Here is a 21,236-nt window from a genome sequence, read left to right on the forward strand (position 1 = left end):
TCTTCAAACACATCTGATATACTTCACAGTTTCAACAGTATCTGTCTGCTGTACTTACTGTGGAATATGTTATTATTTTACTTAAAATTGCTTTCTGAGATCTTGTTTTATAGGCTTCAAGATCAAAATTTAGCTGTTAGGGCAAGAGAAACACTATCTTCCCTTTGTTAGAGGCATACACTTAAAACAACTCAATCTACAAGAGGCTAGGAACTCAAGAGTGACACAATGAAAGAGATCAGTGCTTTTGAATACTATATAATATTATACAAACTATACAATAGTATACAAGCTATATAATAGTTTGTTGACTGTAGTCCAGGGCTTTGCTGTAGAGTTACTATGTCTGTCAGGTGTTTAGAAAGGTGCATATGCATGGTTTAGAAAATACAAATTCTAGATGTTCAAGAAAACCTGACACATATTCATGGTTCCATTTTAGTCACAGGAATTTTAGGAAGTGACTGTGATAATCTTGGAACACGGGATAAGGAATGTAAGTGCAAGTAATCTGTTCACATCTATGTACATCCTGATGTGACCTGAACCAAGTTGTGGCCCAACACTATGTTCCATGCTATTGATCTAATTTTACTTTTCTGTAGTCACATGAAATAAAATGTCAGTCCAGAGACCGTGATTGCCAAGGCTTCTGTTAGATCAATTCTGCATCAAGAATCTAGTCATGAGTTTAGGAAATGAGGTTTTCATTATGTGACATACTGTCTAATGGAAAATATCCTTCTTGTACTACAAGTAATCTATGAAATGAATTAAGAAGACAGCATATAAAGCCTTTGCTAGCAAGACATAGTTAGTCCTGTATGAACATTCCAGTGATCAGCTGTGACCCCATTTAAGAGAGAAAAGTATTTTGCTGCAACACCGAATTTTATGAAAATGAAGAAAATTGGACAAGTTTTCTAAAAATTTGTCAGGAAACATGATAAAGTTTTCACTTTATTTTAAAAAACTGTCCATACAAAATAGCATGTTTTGGTATTTCATTGGATTATATCTGTTTTCTCTTTTGTAAAGATAGCCTTTTTAACAACTAGCACAGGTATTTAATACTGACTTAATAGAAGAGGTATGACTGACACCAAAGAAGGCTTCAAGCATCAGCACTTTATTGTTTTCCACTACAACCTTTTGTACCCCTCACCTTACATGCATTACACCTATGTGCCCTATCTGCCCTTTTGTGAATTGTCAGTACACCTCAGACTCCATGTTTCATTGCCTTCAATACTATTCACCTGTGCTACACAGTTGTAGCTCATTAGGGATGAGGCTCAGCTGCAGCCCCATTCCCAATTACCACAAACTGTGTGCCTACACTGAATCTGCTAAAATGAAATATTTTCACATATTCAAAATGTTTCCCTTTCCTCAGCTAAAACTCTTTGTTAATCTATACTAGTGATTATTAATTCCTTGCCTTTCTCCTTTGATGCATTCTGCTAAGACATTCTCCATAAATACAAAACAATTGTCTCAAGATTTTAAGGGCTTGTGCTGTATCTCCAAAGAGATTTTACATTCACATTTTTATAGTGGTAGTTATACAATGAGGGGGGGTTTTCCTTACATATCTGCCATGATTTAATGTGGATATGCCTCCACATTTTGATTCTAGGGTCCTCTAATGCTTTATCATCATCATCATTCTATATTACCCCCTTTCCCAAAACTCTAATGTGGTCATTGTGGAGACCAGTGCACCTCTTAAACCAGAGCACCTGAGGCTGCCTTGGAGGAATGTCCCTTAATCAGAACAAGTCCCTTCATGCTAGGAAGAAAAGAAGCAGCCTCCTCCCAGAGTTCTTTGGTTGTTATTCAAATGTACCCCAGTTCTGCTCTCCTAGTTGGCCCACTGGACTCCTTGCCCCTTTCTCCCTTATATGTCCTTCCCCTCGAATGTTCTCCCTTCCTCAAGGCCCCATTGGCCTTCATTTGGTGCAATCCTCCACCCATGTTCCGCCCCTGTTCCCCCCACTGGTTCTCCTTGCACCTTACCCTGCCTCTGCACCACTTTCTCCCTCACCCGTTGGCTCCTGTTCCCAACTCCACCCCTGTTACCCTATATATAAACCCTGATCCTTCACTCATGCCCCTGTCTTTGCCCCTGGATCCCTTCAGCTGAATATAGAAAAACCTCTCTGTGGAACTCTAAGCGAAGACCCTTCCCTTTCTTCTCTACCAAGGGATTTATTACAGCTATTCGGTGTGAGTGTTGAATGATTGTGTTAGAGTGCCTGTGACTCCTGGCAGCTCTCCACTTGGGGAGACTTCTGGAAGGCTACGGCACCTTTCTATCTCCACCCACCGCAACAGCTCACCTTTCCCAAATCATTTTTGTGTTGTGCCTTTTGGCTGGAATAATACATTAGTAGGAGACATGAATTGTGTTTCCTTTCATAAGACAGACAAAAAACCCAGCCCAAGATGGAAATGTAAATCGGTATGGCAAGAAGTCATCAATTCCCAGTCAAAACATCAAAGAACAAAAAATGTCAAATAACGGAAAAACAGCAGAAACATTAATCCATTCCATAGCTTAGGGGTTTTAGAATGGAAGTTTTCAGTTGTCACACAATTCCATTAGTTGTATACTTTACATTATACCAGTACTGGGAATGGTCTTGCGATCCACAGATTTATTAATATAAATCTATAGGTAATACCTGGACAGAGGGCAAACAAAAAGGCTTATCTTGAGTAGTTCATAGATACGGTGCGTGACAGGTATCTGACCCAGTTTCATTTGCTGGGTACTGGCAGACCACTATATTTGTATCAAAACACTGGCAGTATCATGTCTTTAAGCCCACTGATCCTGAGAAGTTCCCTGAAGGCTTACTCCCAAGGAGCTGACACAACAGGTGTGATTCAGGGTAACTAAATTAGATATCTGCAATGGAGAGGAACAGGCACCTTCAAGGTGTAATTAATTTGTTCTATTTTCCTCAGAATGAGATGAACTGATACATGTTAAAGGCTTGTTCCTACCTAGTCAGATTATGTACATTGTCAACAGCGACAGTATGTTTGGGTTTTTTTCCTCTTAGGGCTCTGCAGTACAATTACCTTATTTTCCATGGACTCCTGTTACCTTCCTCACCACCCACATCAATTTCTGCGGTAGCAGAGACACGTTACTTCCTACAACTGCACCTTCATGGGTGTCTCCAGTGCACTGCTCAGCTGTCTGGGACACAACACAGCGGCAGCATTTGATTTGGAACATTTTACAAGGCCTTGGCTGCCATTCATTTCCCCCATCATTTACCCTATTCATTCTTCCCACAGAGAAGACATAGGGAAATGCAGATCTTTAAATAACAAAGCCTCCCATCAGTGTCCTCTGTACTTTAAAAGGCCTCGAATTTGGTCAGTACTTTCTGTATTTCATTACTTGAATTCTCTCCTGTGAATTTCTGAAGCTAATGATAAAATCCATAAATTTGCACAAGGACATTGACCTGGAATGTTCTAAAAATCACAGCTTCTATCCTCTCAGCTGCTGTTTCAGGACATTTGTTTAATCCAATCTTGTCTCAGAAAGTCTCAGTTTCCAATAGCAATAGCACTCACAGTACAACTTCAAGAACTCTGGTGACTGAACGCTCAGGCTGTAATCTATAGAAAATCTGTATAATTCTATAGAAAAAAACATGGCCATCTTGATCTAGCATTGGTGACAGCTCTGCTTCATGAATGCCTTTCCATCACCACTCTGGAGCTTCTCCAGATTCCTCAGAAAACGAAGTCACAGAATAGATGATTAAATTATAAGGCACAAAAAGATGTAGAAGTCTAAATATGAAAAAACAAATTTCTTGAGAGGAAGAACATGAATTTTGCATATTGCAAGACAAAGTATAGAGTCATGGTTTCCAGATGTATGTCTCCATTTTGTTTTTCTCCTACTTATATTCTCACTGTGGAGGCTTTATTCTTTATGAAAAATTTGGAAGTTTAAAAGGGTATAAGAGATGGCCTTTAGACAAAATACAAAATTCTTGTATTTTAAGAAAGGGGAGTCAATCTTGTTATAAATGGAAAGGTCTATTTGAGTCTATTAACAAAATCAAGCTGTACCTAAGAGGAGTAGAAAGCAGAGTACCATGAGAACCTAAAAGAGGAAAAAAAAAAGGGGGTTTTGTCTAAAATGTACTTTTCTTTCAAGAGGTTTCAGATAACAAAATAAAAGATAATTTGTGCACGGAAGAGAGTTTTGTAAACCAGATAAGACTTTAAAGAGGAAGACTTGACTAACTGGCTGACAGAAGCTTCAGTTAGCATGGCTATCTCAGAAATTTTTTTCCCTCAGGTTAGGCTTTTTTAAACTTCATTTACAACACCACTTCATAACAACTCAAGCAGCAAGAAACAAATATGTAAATATGCAGTGGATAATTCTGCATTTCATTTGGGCCCAGAGATGTATAAACTGAAACACCTTTTTCAAGAAAGTTGAGCCCTGATGTAGTTGACTAGTTCTATTTTGTTCTGTTCCTAAACCTGAAACACAGGTAACCCAAGGCACAGGGCACCAATGCTCCATTTGCTCCATCACTGACTTAACCCTGTATAACAAAGAAAATCAGACCTTGTCCTTGTGCCAAGAGCAGTGAGAAAGGGAAATGTCCCTTCTAGGTTCAGGCTTCCCTTTTGGCACTACTTTCAGGGGGGTGGCCCCACACCACCTCAGGCTTTAGGGGAAGATATAAATGTCCTCCAAGACCAATCATTACTATTTGGTCTAGATAAATAATGCTGTAAATACCATGCTGTCTTCTCAAAATAAGTTCAACACCAAAATAATTAACATAAAATGAGTACACAAAGCCTACTGCTGGGTTTCTATATACTCTGTCTTTCTGTTCCCTAGAAACAACTTTACCTTTTTGCTTATTAAGCCATTACTTTAAGGGAGTGTTGCAGCAAACCAGTCATGTCACCTCTGGGCAATGAAAACTCTCACTGTGCATTAAGTGATTGTAGCCTTGTGTATTGTGCTTATTCCTGATGCTGCTGGCAGGTAAAACAACACCTCAAAAATAATTGCAGTTTAAGACCAGTTATTGTAAAGGGAAAGGTGACTTTTGACATATAAGGGACATTTCATATATAACCATGAATATTTTTTCTTAATCTATTGCCTGTCTGTTTTTTTTTCTTCAAAGGATTTTTGATGTTCTGATTTGTGGATGTTGATGACAGTAAATTCTTTGACAAGAAATTTTACCTGTTCCTAAAAGAAGTTTGTCAGGAGCTTTTAAAATCCTATTCAGTTCTCTATGTATTTTTCTGTATTACCTCCCCATTCCTTGAAAAAGCCCTATTTTTTCAAAAAGGTGGATCAACTTCTCAGTCACATTTGCTTAGTCTACTAGTTTTAGAAAGCCCTGCTAAAGGTTGGCACTTGTCAACTCAGAAACATTCATTTATGGGCTCTCTCAGGTAATCAAGAAATTTGTCTTCAAGAACTGCATTCTTAAGTTTGAATTCAGACCTTATCTATCCAGACTTTCATTTATCTCCTTAATTTTTTCTTCTAAATTGCCATTGTGCTGTACAGTGGACATAGCATCTGAAATCTAAAACTCTTCCTTCAGATGTTCAGACAGCTTGAAACTTCACTGGTTTTTTTTGTACAGAACACTCCCTGGGAAAGGACATTGTTCTGCTTGTACTAACACTTTTTTTCTGTAAAACGTTGCTGAAAAGAGACTCCTTTTGCTATGTGCATTAGATAATAGGACCAGTCTGATTTCCACTTGCTCTGGCAGAATTGAGATAAAATGAACATCCCAATGTTTAAAATTAAATAGCTGGAAGCACTTTCATTTATAATGCTTGTGGTAAGGTTTGCATTTCAGTCTGGTTCCCTTTTTGCAGGCATAGTTTATGTCATGTTGGTGTCCCTGTCCATGATTTGTGGATGCAACCAGACACAGTGCTTGAAACATTAAATAACAAACTCTACCTGCTACTAATAATGCTATGCTTCTCATGAAAATGCAGAGCCTGCAGGATGCATAATTTGTACTGTAAGTTCATTAGCTGTAGATATTTACATATGGAATAATAGGATCAGAAAAGTAAGAGACTGAAACAACTTATTAGGGTCCATGAAAGCTATGGAATTCTTGATACTGGTTACAGTGGTGGAGCAACACTGGACTACATCTGTGGTGGGTTGACCCTGGCTACATGCCAGGTACCCACTAAAGGCACTCCATCACTCTCTTTTTCAACAGGACAGGGGGGAAAATAGAAGAGGAAGCTCACAGGTCTAGATAAGGACAAAGAGAAATCACCCAGCTGTTACCATCATGGCCCAAATAGACTCGACTTGGAGAAATTAGTTTAATTTATTGTCAATCAAATTAGAATAGGGTAATGAGAAATAAAAATGAACCTTAAATCACTTTCCTCTAACCCTTCCCCCTTTCAAGGCTCAGCTTCACTCCAACTTTTCTCTAGCTCCTCCTACCCAGCGGTATGTAGGGACAGGGAATGGGGGCTGCAGTCAATTCGTTACCTGTTGTCTCTGCTACTCCTTCCTCCTCAGGAGGAAGACACCTCACACTCTTCCCTTGATTCAGTGTGGGGTCCCTTCCACAGGAGACAGTGCTCCACTAACTTTTCAAATTTGGGTCCTTCCCACAAGCTGCAGTTCTTCACAAACTTCTCCAGTATGTGTCTCTTTCATGGGATGTAGTCTGTCAGGAACAGATTGTTCCAGTGAGGGTCTCTTGCATGAGGTCACAAGTCCTACCAGCTTCAGCATGTGTTCTTCTCTCCAGGAGAGCACAGATCCTGCCAGGAGACTGCTCCAGTGTGGGCTTCCCATAGGCTCACAGCCTCCTTTGGGCATCCATCTGATCTAGCGTGGGGTTCTCCAAAGGCTACAGGTAGGTATCTGCTCTCCTGCAGACCTCCATGGACTTCAGGGGCACAGCTGCCACACCGTGGCATGCACCATGGGCTGCAGGGGAATCTCAGCTCCAGCATCTAGAGGACCTCCACCCCTTCCTTCCTCACTGACCTTGGTGTCTGCAGGGTTGTTCTCATATTTTCTCATTCCTCTCTTTTGGCTGCTATTCCGCAGCAGATTTTTTCCTTTTTAAATACCTTATTACAGAGGTACTACTGTTGTTGTTGACATCTTGGAGCTGGTTGGCACTGGCTCTGATAGATGTGAAGGAAATTTCTAACAACGTCTCACAGAAGCCATCCCTGTAGCCCCACATACCACCAAAACCTTGCCATGCAAACCTAATACAATGTCTCATCTTCTCCAAAGATCAAGAAAGCCTAGTTTTGTCCAAATGCCAGTTTGGCCTAAAGGAAATCTCTTAGCCACAGGTGACATCCTGCATGTTGCTTGCCCTACCATGCATGTAGAGATAATCACCACTATCCCGTGTCCTGGTGCTTCCTAGTATATGCCTATGTGAGAACATAGGTATGCTCATAGCTATCCTCTCTGCCAAAAGCTTTCCCTGGCCACCCTTTTCTGCAGCGGATGGGTGCTTTTGCTATGTGCAGAGTAAGCTCAACATGACAGGGAAAGGATATGAGTGCCAAAATAGACCTAGCAGCCAGGAAAAGATTTTCCAGCTGACCTGCAGCTTGCCCCTGGCTACCACACAAACTCTCCTGGCAAGATGTAAGAAGTCAGTTGACCATAGACTAAGCACTCTGGTTTAAACTGTATGCCTGGTTGATTAAATTAACATCTATAGGAGCAATAAACTACAAAAAAGTTATTGTTCTTTCAATAACTGGATAAACTGAAGTCATAACTGAAAAATAAACTTCAAATCAACTGTACAGGCACTGAGATTTTATTGTGCACTGCTCAGAGAACCAAATTACATAAGCTAAGTTTATAAAACACCTTTTCTAATTCAGATCTGCAAGTGCCACTTGGGGTCTCGGAGTCAGCTTAATTCTTTTCTACCCATGAATCACAATCAGAAAAAAACATTTATGTAACACGAATCTCATGAACAATTGCAGTGATGACGCACAAACCAGAAAAAAGCAGATCAGTCTCTCACAACTGTTTTGGCTCTGCAGTACTAACAAAAACAAGAACAAAAAGGAGTAGATGTCATTTTTCCAGAAAGATGATAGTATTTGATTAGGTTCAGAAGCAATAGCTGTTGATTATAACATCTCTTTCAGATCATCACTTTCTGAACACAGTTAGTGCTCAGAAGTTTCAGTCTTTGAAGTTCTTAGCTTTTTCATGTTCTTTATTTCTAAGTTTTACCTCACTTTTACATGGTCATAAGTCTATTTTCCTTTTACACTCAGGTATGTGCTATAAGTCACAGACATACTCAGCGTGCTCTTTCTGTCATCTGTAATTTCTCTCAACATTCATCATTTTGGAAGCAGACTCCAACTTGCTACTAAATATAAGTATCTTACTGAATACATGTTCCTAGCCTCTTATGTCCTTCACTAGCACGCAATTACAGCCACATTAAAAGAAATTGCTTTACACAACTATTACCAGCTCTTCAGGAACCTATCTATATCTGTTTGCAAACTTGGAAAGTCATGAAATAATAGTATTCTGTAATTATATTGCATCAACTATTGAAAAAGATTTCAAAAGATAACTTCCAGGCTCATGTTAACATAACTTAAGACTCAGAGTATACCCACTGGTAGATATTTGTTCATACAACACAACTAAAGCTTATACTGTGCTTTTCTTTCTTGTTCTTTTGGGTTTTCCACAGAAAATACCTATTTATATATTTGTACTGCCTATTGTATACACCAGCTGCGTTTTTGCTGCCAGATGTTGCACCAGAAATGTCAGCTGCTACTTGAGGCAGGGAGTGAATGCAGTTAGAGGTGCCCTGGTGACAGCTTGACACTTATGGTGGTAAAGTTTAAATTTTTAATCAGGCATGTAACACAACTTGGATTCCTCTGAAAACTAGACCTACACTGTCAGTGTCAGCACTACACTGACATCTTTTATCAGGGAGATGCAAAGATCAGTGTGCCAGCAGAAGTCCAAATGGATTGGCTGTTACTCATAAAATATCTGAAGCCAGTTTCTGAAGTACATTCTGCATGCACTGCCTGTGAGAAGACCTTCTTCCCAGGGCAGTAAGGAATGCTATTGGTTTAAAGTAGTTAATCGCTTTTATACTGAGACATTAGTTACAGTAAATATACAAAATATATAAAATAAGAGGCCTGAATATTATTTTCCCTACTTATGTGGTTAGTACCCATTTACTACATTTCTATCACTCAGTTTCTACTTGTCTGTCAATTGCTTTTTCAAGTAAACTGCATGAAATCAACTTCTAATCTATAAACTATAAACTTTGAACATAATCATTAAGCATAATGCATCAAGTACATTTAGTAGTAGAAATACTCTGTATGACTTAGTGTAGTAATGAGAAGCAGAAAAACCAAAAAAATCATGCCAAGTTCGAATTAAAGGCAGTCTGTTCCTAGGATTATGCAATCAGATCCTAACCCAACATCAGATTCATTTTGGAGACACTGTTTTTAGTTAAATGCAGGATGACTTTCTTATTTTTCTTTTGTATAAAATAGATATTCAAGTGTGGTCTGTGTTTGTTCATCCAGTATAAATTTCTTACCTCTATGCTGCATTTGTATTACTTTACAGTACAGCTTAAAAGGTTGCAAGTGAATGAGTAATACAAATTAGCTGCTGCATGCTGGCTACCTCCATGCATGATTATCATAGTATGGCTTAAAGTATCTTACTGAAAGATATCTATAATACTGTATTTGTGTACCAGAACTGCATAGATACTCTTAACAGCAACTTAGCTTTACCTGGTCATTTAGGACAGGTAAACAGTAATTCATGCTGCAAGAATAATTTGGGAAAAGGGTACCTCTCCAGATTTTGGCCAAGAAGTTAAATTTATAAATATTTATTCTCGTGAAAAATATCATGCGCTCAAAGTTTCTGACGTTTCATTCTCTCTGGAAAAGACAGGTTTACCAGAAATTGCTGGGCCACAGGGATGAACGTTTAATTTGGGATGACAGGCATTATCTATATTTTCTCTTCACATAAAAGTGATCACAAGTAATTGTCTTCTGCATGTCAGTGGGTTGATCTAAATCTCTCTTTATCTTGCATTTAGATGAATTTGAAATGTACCATCAGAATGCAGACCCTGTTAACCTTTTGCCTACCAGCTCTGGAAGGGTTGAATTTCATGTTGTATTTACAGATGGTATCAGTGCCTACAAACTTACTGTGTGATTGGTACCTCATCTCCCATAAGAACATGCTCCATTTGGAGACTGTCCTCTCCTTTTTCCCCACACATAAGTCTTTTTCAAAGAGTAATGAAAAATGAGAGTAGCAGGGTCATCAAGGATACCAGAGCCAATATTTCACACTTATCTCACCTGTGGGACATTGGAAAAGAGGATAAATGAACAAAGGAAATTTTACATCCCGCTGAAAAGAAAATAGGGCCTCTTTTCCAGGAGTGACCTACATTTCTGATTACCTTATTTGAGCATCTCTGCACATGTGTTGGATGTGGTCTGGAAGTGTCTGGTTGTGACAGGGTCAACACACTCATCCTATCCAGAACAAATATATGCAGAAAAGGAGGGGGAAATGTCATAAAATTACTTGTGCTGTACCACTCAATTAGCGTTCACTCTTAGAGTGTATTGTTTTCAGTTTAAAATCTTTACTATTTAATTTTTTAAAAATATTTTGAATTCTTTTCACTCTTTAAAAGTGCTTTATTACTCTTTTCTCTCTCTCTCTCTCTCTCTGTTTTATTTTTTTTTTTAATTCTCTATTCCTTGATCTGGGATCCCCTCATTCTTTACTACTGTATGTACTGAGCACCAAATCTGGCAGAACTTCCAAGGCAGAGTGATGTGGTACTGAAGACTGTGAGTGTGAATTCGTTGAGGAATATCTGCAAAACATTATCACCTTTTCCTAGAGTCAGAAATCTGTTCAGACCTTTCTCAGCTACATGATCTTGACATTGTGCCTGAAGTTATCGCAACTGTTGTGAGTTCATTTCAGATTCACTTTCTCATTTCATGCTGCTAAGTGAACACTCTGCTCCCTGCGTTCACCACTTCCTGGGAATTTCACTGTGCTGTGCTTGTCAGCGAGCCACTGCAGTGCATTTCTTCCTCCCTGCAGTAAGGCAAATGGGTTTGAAATTGCAGTGTGGATAGCTCTGTAAGTTTTCCTCTCTGCCAATGATTTCACATTAAAAGGATGGGGCTAACTTAATCGAATGCCAAGATATGAACAGCCAGTACTCAAAGAAGAATGAGCCAACCATCACACAAAATTCACAGAAGGTAAAAAGTTTCTTTCAGTCCAACAGTTACTACCTATTGCCTCTGGATATGTTCTGTGGCCAAAGCCACAGACAGTTTTCTCATTTCATCTGGGAGCAAACTTTTTGCAGTAGAAGCAGTATATTGCATGTGAACAACTTGAAAAATGCCCTGCAGTTATAATTTTCCAGAATTAACACTCAAAATGATATGTAGTCTCAAAAACAGGAGAAGTAAAAATAATGAGAAGTAATCTAGACACTAGGTGATCATTCACCTTAGTTTAAAGCTAAGTGTTATGCAGCACTGTTCTTAATCTCTGGGGATGGGGGAGTGTACTAAGAATGTACATATTTCCTTCAGGATTATAATTAAATTTAGAAACTAACACGATCATAAAAGGTACATGCTAGGGTTTAATTTTAGGTCAGAGTCATATGTTTAAAAAAATTTCTACCCTAGATTTTAAAAACATTAGCGGGATTCATGTAGCACAACCTCATTTTGATCATTCTGAATTTAGAAAATGTACATTTACTGACACTGGCAAGAAGTCACACCAAGGGCAAATGAGATTGGTAAGAAATAAAACTGCATGTAACTAGCAAAATAGAAACTGAAATGCATAATCAAATTGGGAGATCATTCATGCAGCCTAGGCAGCAAAGTTCAAATAATTGGTTTTGAAAGCCAAAAAAACCTCTATAGTAAGCGCTTAATAAATCAATTTGAAAAAGTTTTCTGTGCAGAATGTTGCAGTAAGTTTCATAATACTTAAAATATAAAGTGATTTTATAGCTTTCAGTGCTGACCTTAGCACAGTAATAAATCTGCAAAAACCACAAAGTAGAAAAAAATTATTTGATACCATTGGACATATGTATTAATCAGGAGGATTCATTCCCCATTCATTTTCATACTGCCCACATTTCAGAGATGTGTCAGCATCTTTCCTGGTGGAAGCAGGGCAGAGTTCTAGGGTGTAAAGGTGAATAGCTGCAGCAACACTCTCATGTTCTTGGATGTTGGGTTACAACAGTAACACATAGACAGTAGCATGTATACAGGAAATGTGATAATGAACAATCTCTGGCATTGAAAACATCTATCAATTACTGCAGCACTAAAGATGAGGACTTCCAGCTTATTTGGAGGAACAGCTTAGGGCAACTTTTGGTGTAACCAGTAAATGTTATTAATGCACTTATGTATACCATGTTCAATCAAAAACATTTAAAGAAAAGAAATATTTTAATTTTTCTGTAAAGGCTTCCCTTTTTTCCTCCCCAGTGTCCTCCAAAGAAGTGTGCATTTCAAGTACATAGACAGACTATTTACACATGTACCATGTACCAAGAATTCAGTGAAATAAAGAGAGATAATGTGTAACACCTGCTTAATTGAGCAAAGCCTATATCCTGAAAATTCCTCTTCTGTTTCCATAAGTGGCAGCATGACCATGCATATAGTATGAGTGTGAGCCCACCAGGCACAAATAAAAATAAACACTCAGCAATATCTGTTCTGGATGGAAATGAGGCTTAAGCCCTGCTTAAACACATTATTAAAGTTTAAGGAAGATCATAAGCTTGGCAAAAGAGAGATGGTCTCTTTAAACTGTGCTCCTGCTACCTAACATATCAATATATTTTAGACACTTTGCTAATTTCTACACTCTTGTCCATAAAAGATCTACTAATTTAGGACATTATGTTGGAAGTAATATAAATTATTCATGTGTACTGTCCAATTATTTCAATCCTTAGGGTTAAGACAGAAGGAGAAACTAAGCTGTTTTCAAACTACTGAAATACTTCTCATGTCGCTGACTTCTCAGCATCTAAGCTGACACATAAAGGAAGGCAGGGATCTAGTTATGTCTCTGGAAAGAGTACCAGGAGCCTCAGCAAACAGTGGAGCAAATAGCTAGAAGAAAATAGCTGCAGAAATATGGATTGCACTCAGTAGAATTTAGGCCTTTCAAACCCAGCACTTGTTTTTTTGTTTTGCACAGCACACTGGATGAAATTCTGTGGCCTACTTGTGCATAAGGTCGAAAAAGATGACTGTAATGGCCTGCTTTGGCTTTCAGTCCCTGTGTCTGATTTTCCTTTAGGCTACACTTTTGCACTGCTTTGGCCTACATTTAGGCATGCTTAAAAGCATTTTTCTACTGCTAAGACAAAGTGAAGAAGTTTCAGAGTAAACCATACCCCCAGAGTCTATATAGCTTCAACATGAAATTTATTTTAAGGAAGATCTCTTACTTCTTTTTCCATTTGAAGTCCTTCTGCTCTGATATTTCTCTCAAATACTTCCCTCTTCTCTGTCTGTGGATTAGATTTTCTATACACAAGGATGTAGTCAATCCGACATTTCCCATCTCTAAAGTATAGTCCACTGATTTTGTTCTTATCAGATACTTCCTGTAAAGAGAAAATCAAGCAATTCAGTAATGTTAATTTGCCTTAATAATTGCTGCATTGCTGTTTGCATCATCAGTTTTAGTAATACTCAACAGGAAAGATAAGGAAATCACAAGAAGCTGTTTAAGTTTTCCGCTCTTCACGTACAGTGCCTCTGACTTCAACTGAGAGGAGCACAGACTTCCCTACTTAAGGGGATCTTAAGGGGCATCAGAAAATGGGGCCTTAGGAAAATGCTTGGGCATATGGGGATGGGAAAGGAGAGAATAGAAAGTACAAGCAAACCTCCCTCCCCCACCACCCCCTGTAAGATTAGAAATAATTTCTTACTTATAAAATAGAGCAGAGACTAGTGTTGCTGAAGTGTAAATTTAGAATTAAGAACTTAATATGGCTGAATGTCTTTGTATATGTGAAAAGAGTAAGCATTAACATTATCATTAACATTTACTATAGTGAGAAACACTAAAACCTGGTGTGGAGATTTTCATTACTTTGTCCCACAGGACACAGACGACAATATGAAGGTTCTGTACCAACCTCACCATACCTCATCAAAACTAACTACAGAATATTCCTTGCTTAAGGAATAGCTGAGGATGGATTTATTTGTATTTATTGTATTTATTGGAGAGAACTCCTGGTGTCAGGTTTAGCAGCACATAAAAACAATAAAAGCAATAAATACTGTCTCTTTTCCTAAAAAAAAAAAAAAAAAAAAGAAAGTTTGGTCTGACAGAAAAGCACAACTTGATTTCACTGTTAATAAGAGGACAAAGAGGTCATTCTCCTGAGATATAAATGACCAAACTACTGGTCTTTTTCCAGTAAGTCATGAGATGAAATTCTCTACAGATCCTCCTCACAATTTAACACTACTTCTATATTTATACAAGTCCTGCCCAGAGTTTAAGCTTTCACTTTCAGACAAGTTGAAATTGCATGGCAGTTTGCAATGGTTGGAGTGTTTCATGCAGGAAAGGTACAGTGTGAAGGATACATGGGAACAAACCACTCCCTCTGAGCAGTATAAAGGGCAAGGACCTTCAGGAACCTTAAGATCGGTCCTTCTCTACAGGACTAAAGGGAAGGTTAATCTAATTTACCTCTGGTTTTCCAAAACTTGCTCTGCTATTCCTGCCAAAAATAGTGCTGCCCTATAATACACAATCAAGTCTCTGAAAATAAAAGAATAATTTGTTTTTCACATCTGGGGAAAGGAGGGAATTTTCAAAATACTTTTTTCAAAGGAGAATTGCTTCTGAATTTAAATTACAAAGTGAATATTACAATAGGAATAACTGTTTTTACAGGAAAACCTCCCCAAAACAATTTTCCCATTCAAAGAACTTAGTGTAAGCCATCTTTCTGATTCTCAGCTGGCATTTTGATTAAATGGAAAAAACAATGAAAGCATCCCAAATGTCCCATCCCCTTGGTACATCCAGTTCACTAAAGGAAGAAGGGAATTTTTCTAACATTCTCTCATTACAGTTCCTACCTCCTGACACAACTTAGGACAGACTTGATACAGTGGAACAGTTCTTACAGCCCAAAAAGAAGACAAGAAAAAAGATTTAATCTCTAACGCAAAAAACAGTAGCAAACTATTTATATCTATACTGCATATCATGCTGATAAATGATATTATCGAGATATGAGAAGTATTTTTCATAGAACATTAAACATGAAAACAGCTCAGGAGGCACATTTTATCTTTTTCCATTAAAAATCTCTGTCAGGAAGACATAAAAAAGCCCCAACAACCAAAAGGATATTTAAGGTTATTTAAATAAAGGAAGGGTGTAGCAGGAGATTTAGAGGCTCTGGGTCAGCCTGGTGGTCCTGTTGTGATTTCTAACCCTCTTGGCAAGCCTCCTCTTCAGTAGTCAGAGTCAACATGTATTTTTGGCATAATAGGGAAGGAACTGTAGGGCAAAACAATCCATGCTGAGGATCTGCTAATTATGGTTAAGGGCACACTTTGGGCCCACTGTTGTTTGGTCCAAAAGACTCTCACTGCATTTACATCCATAAGGAATAAAGGTTTAAAATCCAACACTGCTCTGGACCGCAAAGAAATCATGGATAGGGGCAACTGAGAGATCCATTTCAAATGTATGCTCCTCATCTGAACTCAAACTCATCCTGAGAGTACCATAAGAAATGTGTACTTCTCTCCATGCAGTAGTGACTCCACTGGAAGAATTGATTTGCCCCTTCCTATGTTTCTGCTCTCTCTGAAGAAAACTGGTTTGCCCTGCAGTGACTCATCAATGAATACAGAACCTTATATTATAGAGTATCTATGAGATTTAGCCAAAGTATTTGCCTTGTCAGACTTCTACCACTACAAATATGACTGCCGGGGACAATTACTTCTCTTGGACTTGTGAAACACTACCAAATACAGTATCGTAATTTTTCACTCAGAAAGGCAGCTTGGACACTCTTATCTGTACTTGAAGGTCCTTTTCATTTTAGGAACACTGTATGTCAAATCCAGATTGATAAACCGTATTAGACCGTTATGGCCTCTGGGAAGGAATCCTTTCTCTGGCCCTCTGTTACAGACTCTAAGGCAACTTTGTTTGGACTTGCAAGAACTCTTGAGGATCTAACATGAAACAAGGCTGGTTCAGCAGTGTCAGCTGCAGGATTTCAGCATCTTCCAAGTATTACAGGCTTATGGTATTCCAGACAGAAGTTTGTTCTACCATCCTCCAGATATTGCATCTCCCTTACCTGTATTATGACATCAAAATTCAGTTTTCCTAAATGGAGGAAGAAAAGATATATAGCACTAGGTCTGACTGCTGTTTTCTGGTGAAAAAGTGGTGTAGTCATATATGTCAAACCTCCATTCTTTCATCTAAAAAAAGATGCTAGAAGATAGTAGAACACTGAAGACTTCACTCTAACAAGAACTAAGCATTTCTCTGTTTATCTTTATGACTGTACTGTAATACATGTTGTATAATTTGGACTTGTTTTCCAAGGAATACAGTAGTTTTACATTCTCGGGTGCTCAGCTGGGAACCGTCAGCATTCAGACATGACTCGTATACATGCATACGCTAGGAGAGCTTTAGGCCAAAGGGTTTACCCACACATATCCCTACAACATCTCAACAGTGTATTTTTTCCTTCTAGATTTTAGCAGGTTCCAAGTACTTTGAAACATTTTTTGGTAAGCTGCAGCATCCCTGAAGTCCCATTAAGACTTTCAATTTTCATATTTTTTTTCCCATCTTATATCTATATGTGACTTACATTGGTATTTTTCTCAGTTATGGTTACAAAAAGACCCTTTAAGTCTGTTCAAATTCCTCAAAGGTTTTCCCTTTCCCTTAAAAAAAACAGAACAACACACCAAAGAGGGAAAAAAAAAAGTTTTGAGGTATTGTTTTTTCAATATTATTGCATTACAGCAGCATGTCCTTCTAAAAATTTTCTGTTAATTTTTCCTCTTTAACTTACAAAAATCGTGTGCCTTTCACCTGTTCCTTTTTGCTAAAGACCATATTATGCATGGTCCCAAAATGCAACATGGGAATAGAATTTCAGATTAACCTATTATGATACAAGAAGGCAAAGAGGGTCCTTTGTACATTGCATGGGAAGCTGCAGAAGAGCTATGACAAAAGAAGATGAAACAGTGAGCAAGGTCAAACATATTCAGGGTGTCCTGAATTTTGTTGCTTTAATTATCCGTCTAAACATTCGAGGAGTGCAGCTCTCTATGGGCTGAATTTCTAGAACAGAGAAAATCTCTCTCTCATCAGCAGTGTTGCACAAAAGAACTTGCACCACAAAACCCTCTAGTTGCTGAAAAAAGATAATGTCTAATTGCCTCTTTTAAACCCTATCAAAACTAGTAAACAAAAGAGGGTCAGGGCAGGGCCCTCAGCAATGTCCTGTGGTTTTCCACTCTTTTTAATTACTAGCATAGTCCCTGCCAGTTCTGATCTGCTCCAGTGACCCCCCTGCCAAAAATTCCTCAGGCACAACTTGCAGGTAACATCAGACCAGTCCCATAAATAGTCTAGATGTAGCTCCATTCCTGAGGTAGAGGAAAGGAGAGGAGTCCCTGGTCTCTTCGCTTGTTGAAGAAACAACCCTAACATCCATGGGTAGCAGGGCAGTGAGAGGCAAAATTAAAGGACATACTGTCCCTTTCTTCACAAAAGACACAGGAAGAAATTAAGGTCTAAATTGTCATCATGGGTCCATGACACTTTGCTTGCTTTAAGACAGATTTTTAAAGGGACTATGTGCTGAATGTTCCCTCCCTAGTATGTTCTCTGAATCACCATTATGCACCATCACATCATAATTGTTCTTCATTGGAAGGGAATGTGTCTCATAAATGACACCCAACGCTTCTCATGGGAGTTGTTGATAAATCCTCTCCGCACTCTTTCTCCTTAAAGGATAAATAGAGGGAAAAATTTTCCAGCATTTTCAGATACATTGAAGCCTTAGATTTGTATAGATGTTTCACTGAGGGTGCATGAAATCAAAACTTTTGAATTTGAGATTTTATATTTCAGCATTATAATCTAAGAATGATAAACCAGTTCTTATGGGAAAGATTAGCCACAATTTGATGGTAGAGAATGAGATTTAAAATCAAATTACATTTATTACCTCTTTATAATGGGCATGAATAAATATTGCATTAATAATTGTATGTCCTTACCTCTCCCACAACTTCCAGCCTGCTGGCATCATCAGAAGTACTGGTCAAGTTACCATGGTGAAGCAGGGAATCATCATCTTTGGAAGGGCTGTTCACACCTTCTAACTCATCAAAAAAAATGTTGACATCCTTAGCTACTGAAAAAACAAAAATGAAATATACATACAAATCACCACTGGACCATATGAATATGAAGACAGCAAGTATAACCCATCAATAATTTCACTTTTTAGTTCTGGTATAGATATATACCATGTTCATTTTAAAATCTGATGAGCCTTGTTGGAATGCTTTCTTCATCAATGAGCTACATAAAGAATAGGACACTATGACACACCTTTGATGAAAAATATACAATCCATTGTCACAATAAAAAAGATTTTAGCTATCTTCTCAGCTTCTTTTGGGGCAAATTACTTAAATGACTACCTTCTGGATTAATATTGTCTCTGAAAGTTTCTTATTGTAATGAGACAGAATTTTAACCTACTATACAAAGTGTGAAGTTCAAAGTTGTACAGACCTGGGGGGCAGCCAGAGGCAGAAGGCCTTAAATAAGTACATTTTTTTGAAAAGCACTGAGTAAACGAACCTGGGCAGATATTTCTCTTTTCAAGTTTGGCATGTTTTGATGCATATAAATCTGACATTTTCAGATCCACCCACCACATAGCCCTCAGTCTTGCATGAAGCAATTGCTTACATCTACAGATTTAAGCTGTGGTAAACCAACGCTCATAAAAAGTATAGACATTAAGGTCTGGAGTGACTGCCAGATGGGAGGAGCAGGGCACGCAGGTTCACTCTGCACTCCATGCACTGCAGGTCTGGTGAAAAACATGATGAAGAGATGCGTGCCAGGGTAAGAAAAATGCCTTATCTGAGGATCATGCTTCAGCTATGGATGGACTTCAGCTTTCCAATCTCATACCTCATTGGAAAAATCCAAAATTATGAAAGTAGAGCTATAACTGTTAGAAGGGACTCCTAAAGGTCCCAGCTACTCAGCCTATTCCACTGACTACCGTGGGAGCAAATATCTAATAGTCTTGACAGAAATTAGTCTAACCCCCTATCCGTACTCCAATTTCTTGCAAGCTTGGCTGACTTTTGGAATTATTCTTCTTTTGTGCAATAAACTCCTGTTGCTTTTGCTTGTCCTCAGCTTCCCTAGTGACATGCATTGTAATTCCTGTTGGTGAGAATCTATATTAACAGCAAAAAACCTCTAATTGCTGGCAGCAACTTAGTTCCATTTCTAACAACTGGCTGCAGGTGTAAAAATCTATTCCCGCACTGTGGAGAGACTGGATACATGCCAGAAATTAACAGCCACTAACTGTTCCCAGCGATCATGAGTATTTTGTGACCTCCTTTTCACCTTTCCCTTCTTCAGGGGTCATAGTTTCAGAATCCTTTTTAAAAATTGGTGATGATACCAACTCCCCAGTCTCTGCAGGTGGCCTATTTTTCAGGCTTACAAGCAGAAGAGCCTTATCCATAATATTCATCATTAAAACAGATATATGTTGCAATTTAAATACACTACTCTTTCCCTGTCAAACTTGAGCATGAGGAAAAGTTTCCTCCCTTTTTGTACATGTCTTTTACAGCATCTAAAGTCTATTATTACATCTGTAGGTAATGAAAAAAGAAAACCCTATCAATATATTCAAGAATCCTTAATCTTCATTTTCATGCATAAAATAGGGACAAGGTTAATAAATGACATTTTATTTTTAATTACAAGACTTTTGCTTGGAAAACAACTGTAAGTTTCAGAAACAACAGAGAAGTCCTCATGTCCAAATCAATCCACTCTAAATACTAGGCTAATGTGTTTACCTAATCAATATAGTTTGTAAGAGATATTCTGAGTTTCTAGTGTTTAGTTATATGTGATGTTGGCCTGCAGCTCCTCAGTGTCACTGTGGCTGCCTCCAACTTGTCCTAGGGGAAACTACAGAGGCTTTAGGAGACTTAAAAGGCAACAAACAGATTTCAATTTGTAGCACATGCAGCAGTAATATTACAGATTTTTTTTTTTTTGCCACCTTCATTCATTTCAAACCACAAAAATCATACTAGAGATGCTTATAAAAGAGAGGGGAATTGCCACAACAAAGCACAGCACAGACTAGCCTCATATCCTTCACTCTTTCAAAAGTCAAGATTTGAAACATTCCACCCTATCAGATAATAATTTGGATATTGATCATGACCAGATTTTGCACACATGTTCATATGAGAAGAATTAATCTCAGTATTCAACAGAAAGAATTTTGAATGACTTGAACTTCACTGAATAGAAACCCATCACTGCCTCCATGACAGTGGCACGTGAATCTGTATATGTATATAAACATCAATATAATTTGAAAACAATTGTGGAAAAATCCCCAAAAATAATTAAATAGTGAAGCTTTCTGAAGATTATTCAAGATACATGTATATTTGTTGCAGACAGCATCACTGAAAGCTGTAAAAATGAAAGCTTTGCCTGTTTGCTATACTCGAGGGAATTTAAACTATCTTTGTTCTCACATTAAGACTGCTTCGGTATAAAAGATGAGGCCTCTGAGATACTAGAATTGCTGCTTCTTGAAGTGCTGGTAATGCTTTGGGTTGCAAAATATATAGTTTTTAAGTGGATGTTTTGAGATACAGAACTTGGTATGTAAGACAGTGAATGTGTCTGGAAGCTTGAAATACAGAATTACTGGATTATCCTCAGGACTTGTGAGGACCCA

General features: G+C 38.2%; 1 protein-coding gene across 1 annotated transcript in view; it reads right to left on the reverse strand.

The window, feature by feature from the left end:
* Nucleotides 1–21,236, reverse strand: part of ANO4 (anoctamin 4) — a gene marked incomplete at its 5' end in the record, with an annotated part of 125,766 nt that overhangs the window by 83,611 nt on the left and 20,919 nt on the right. The window contains 2 exons of the mRNA XM_083859803.1: nt 13,626–13,784; nt 18,487–18,623. Of these exons, the coding sequence (XP_083715929.1) occupies nt 13,626–13,784; nt 18,487–18,623 (296 nt within the window). The remainder of the gene's footprint in view (nt 1–13,625; nt 13,785–18,486; nt 18,624–21,236) is intronic.

Source organism: Zosterops lateralis (assembly GCF_965231275.1).
Source record: "Zosterops lateralis genome assembly, chromosome: 4".
Lineage (NCBI taxonomy): Eukaryota > Metazoa > Chordata > Aves > Passeriformes > Zosteropidae > Zosterops > Zosterops lateralis.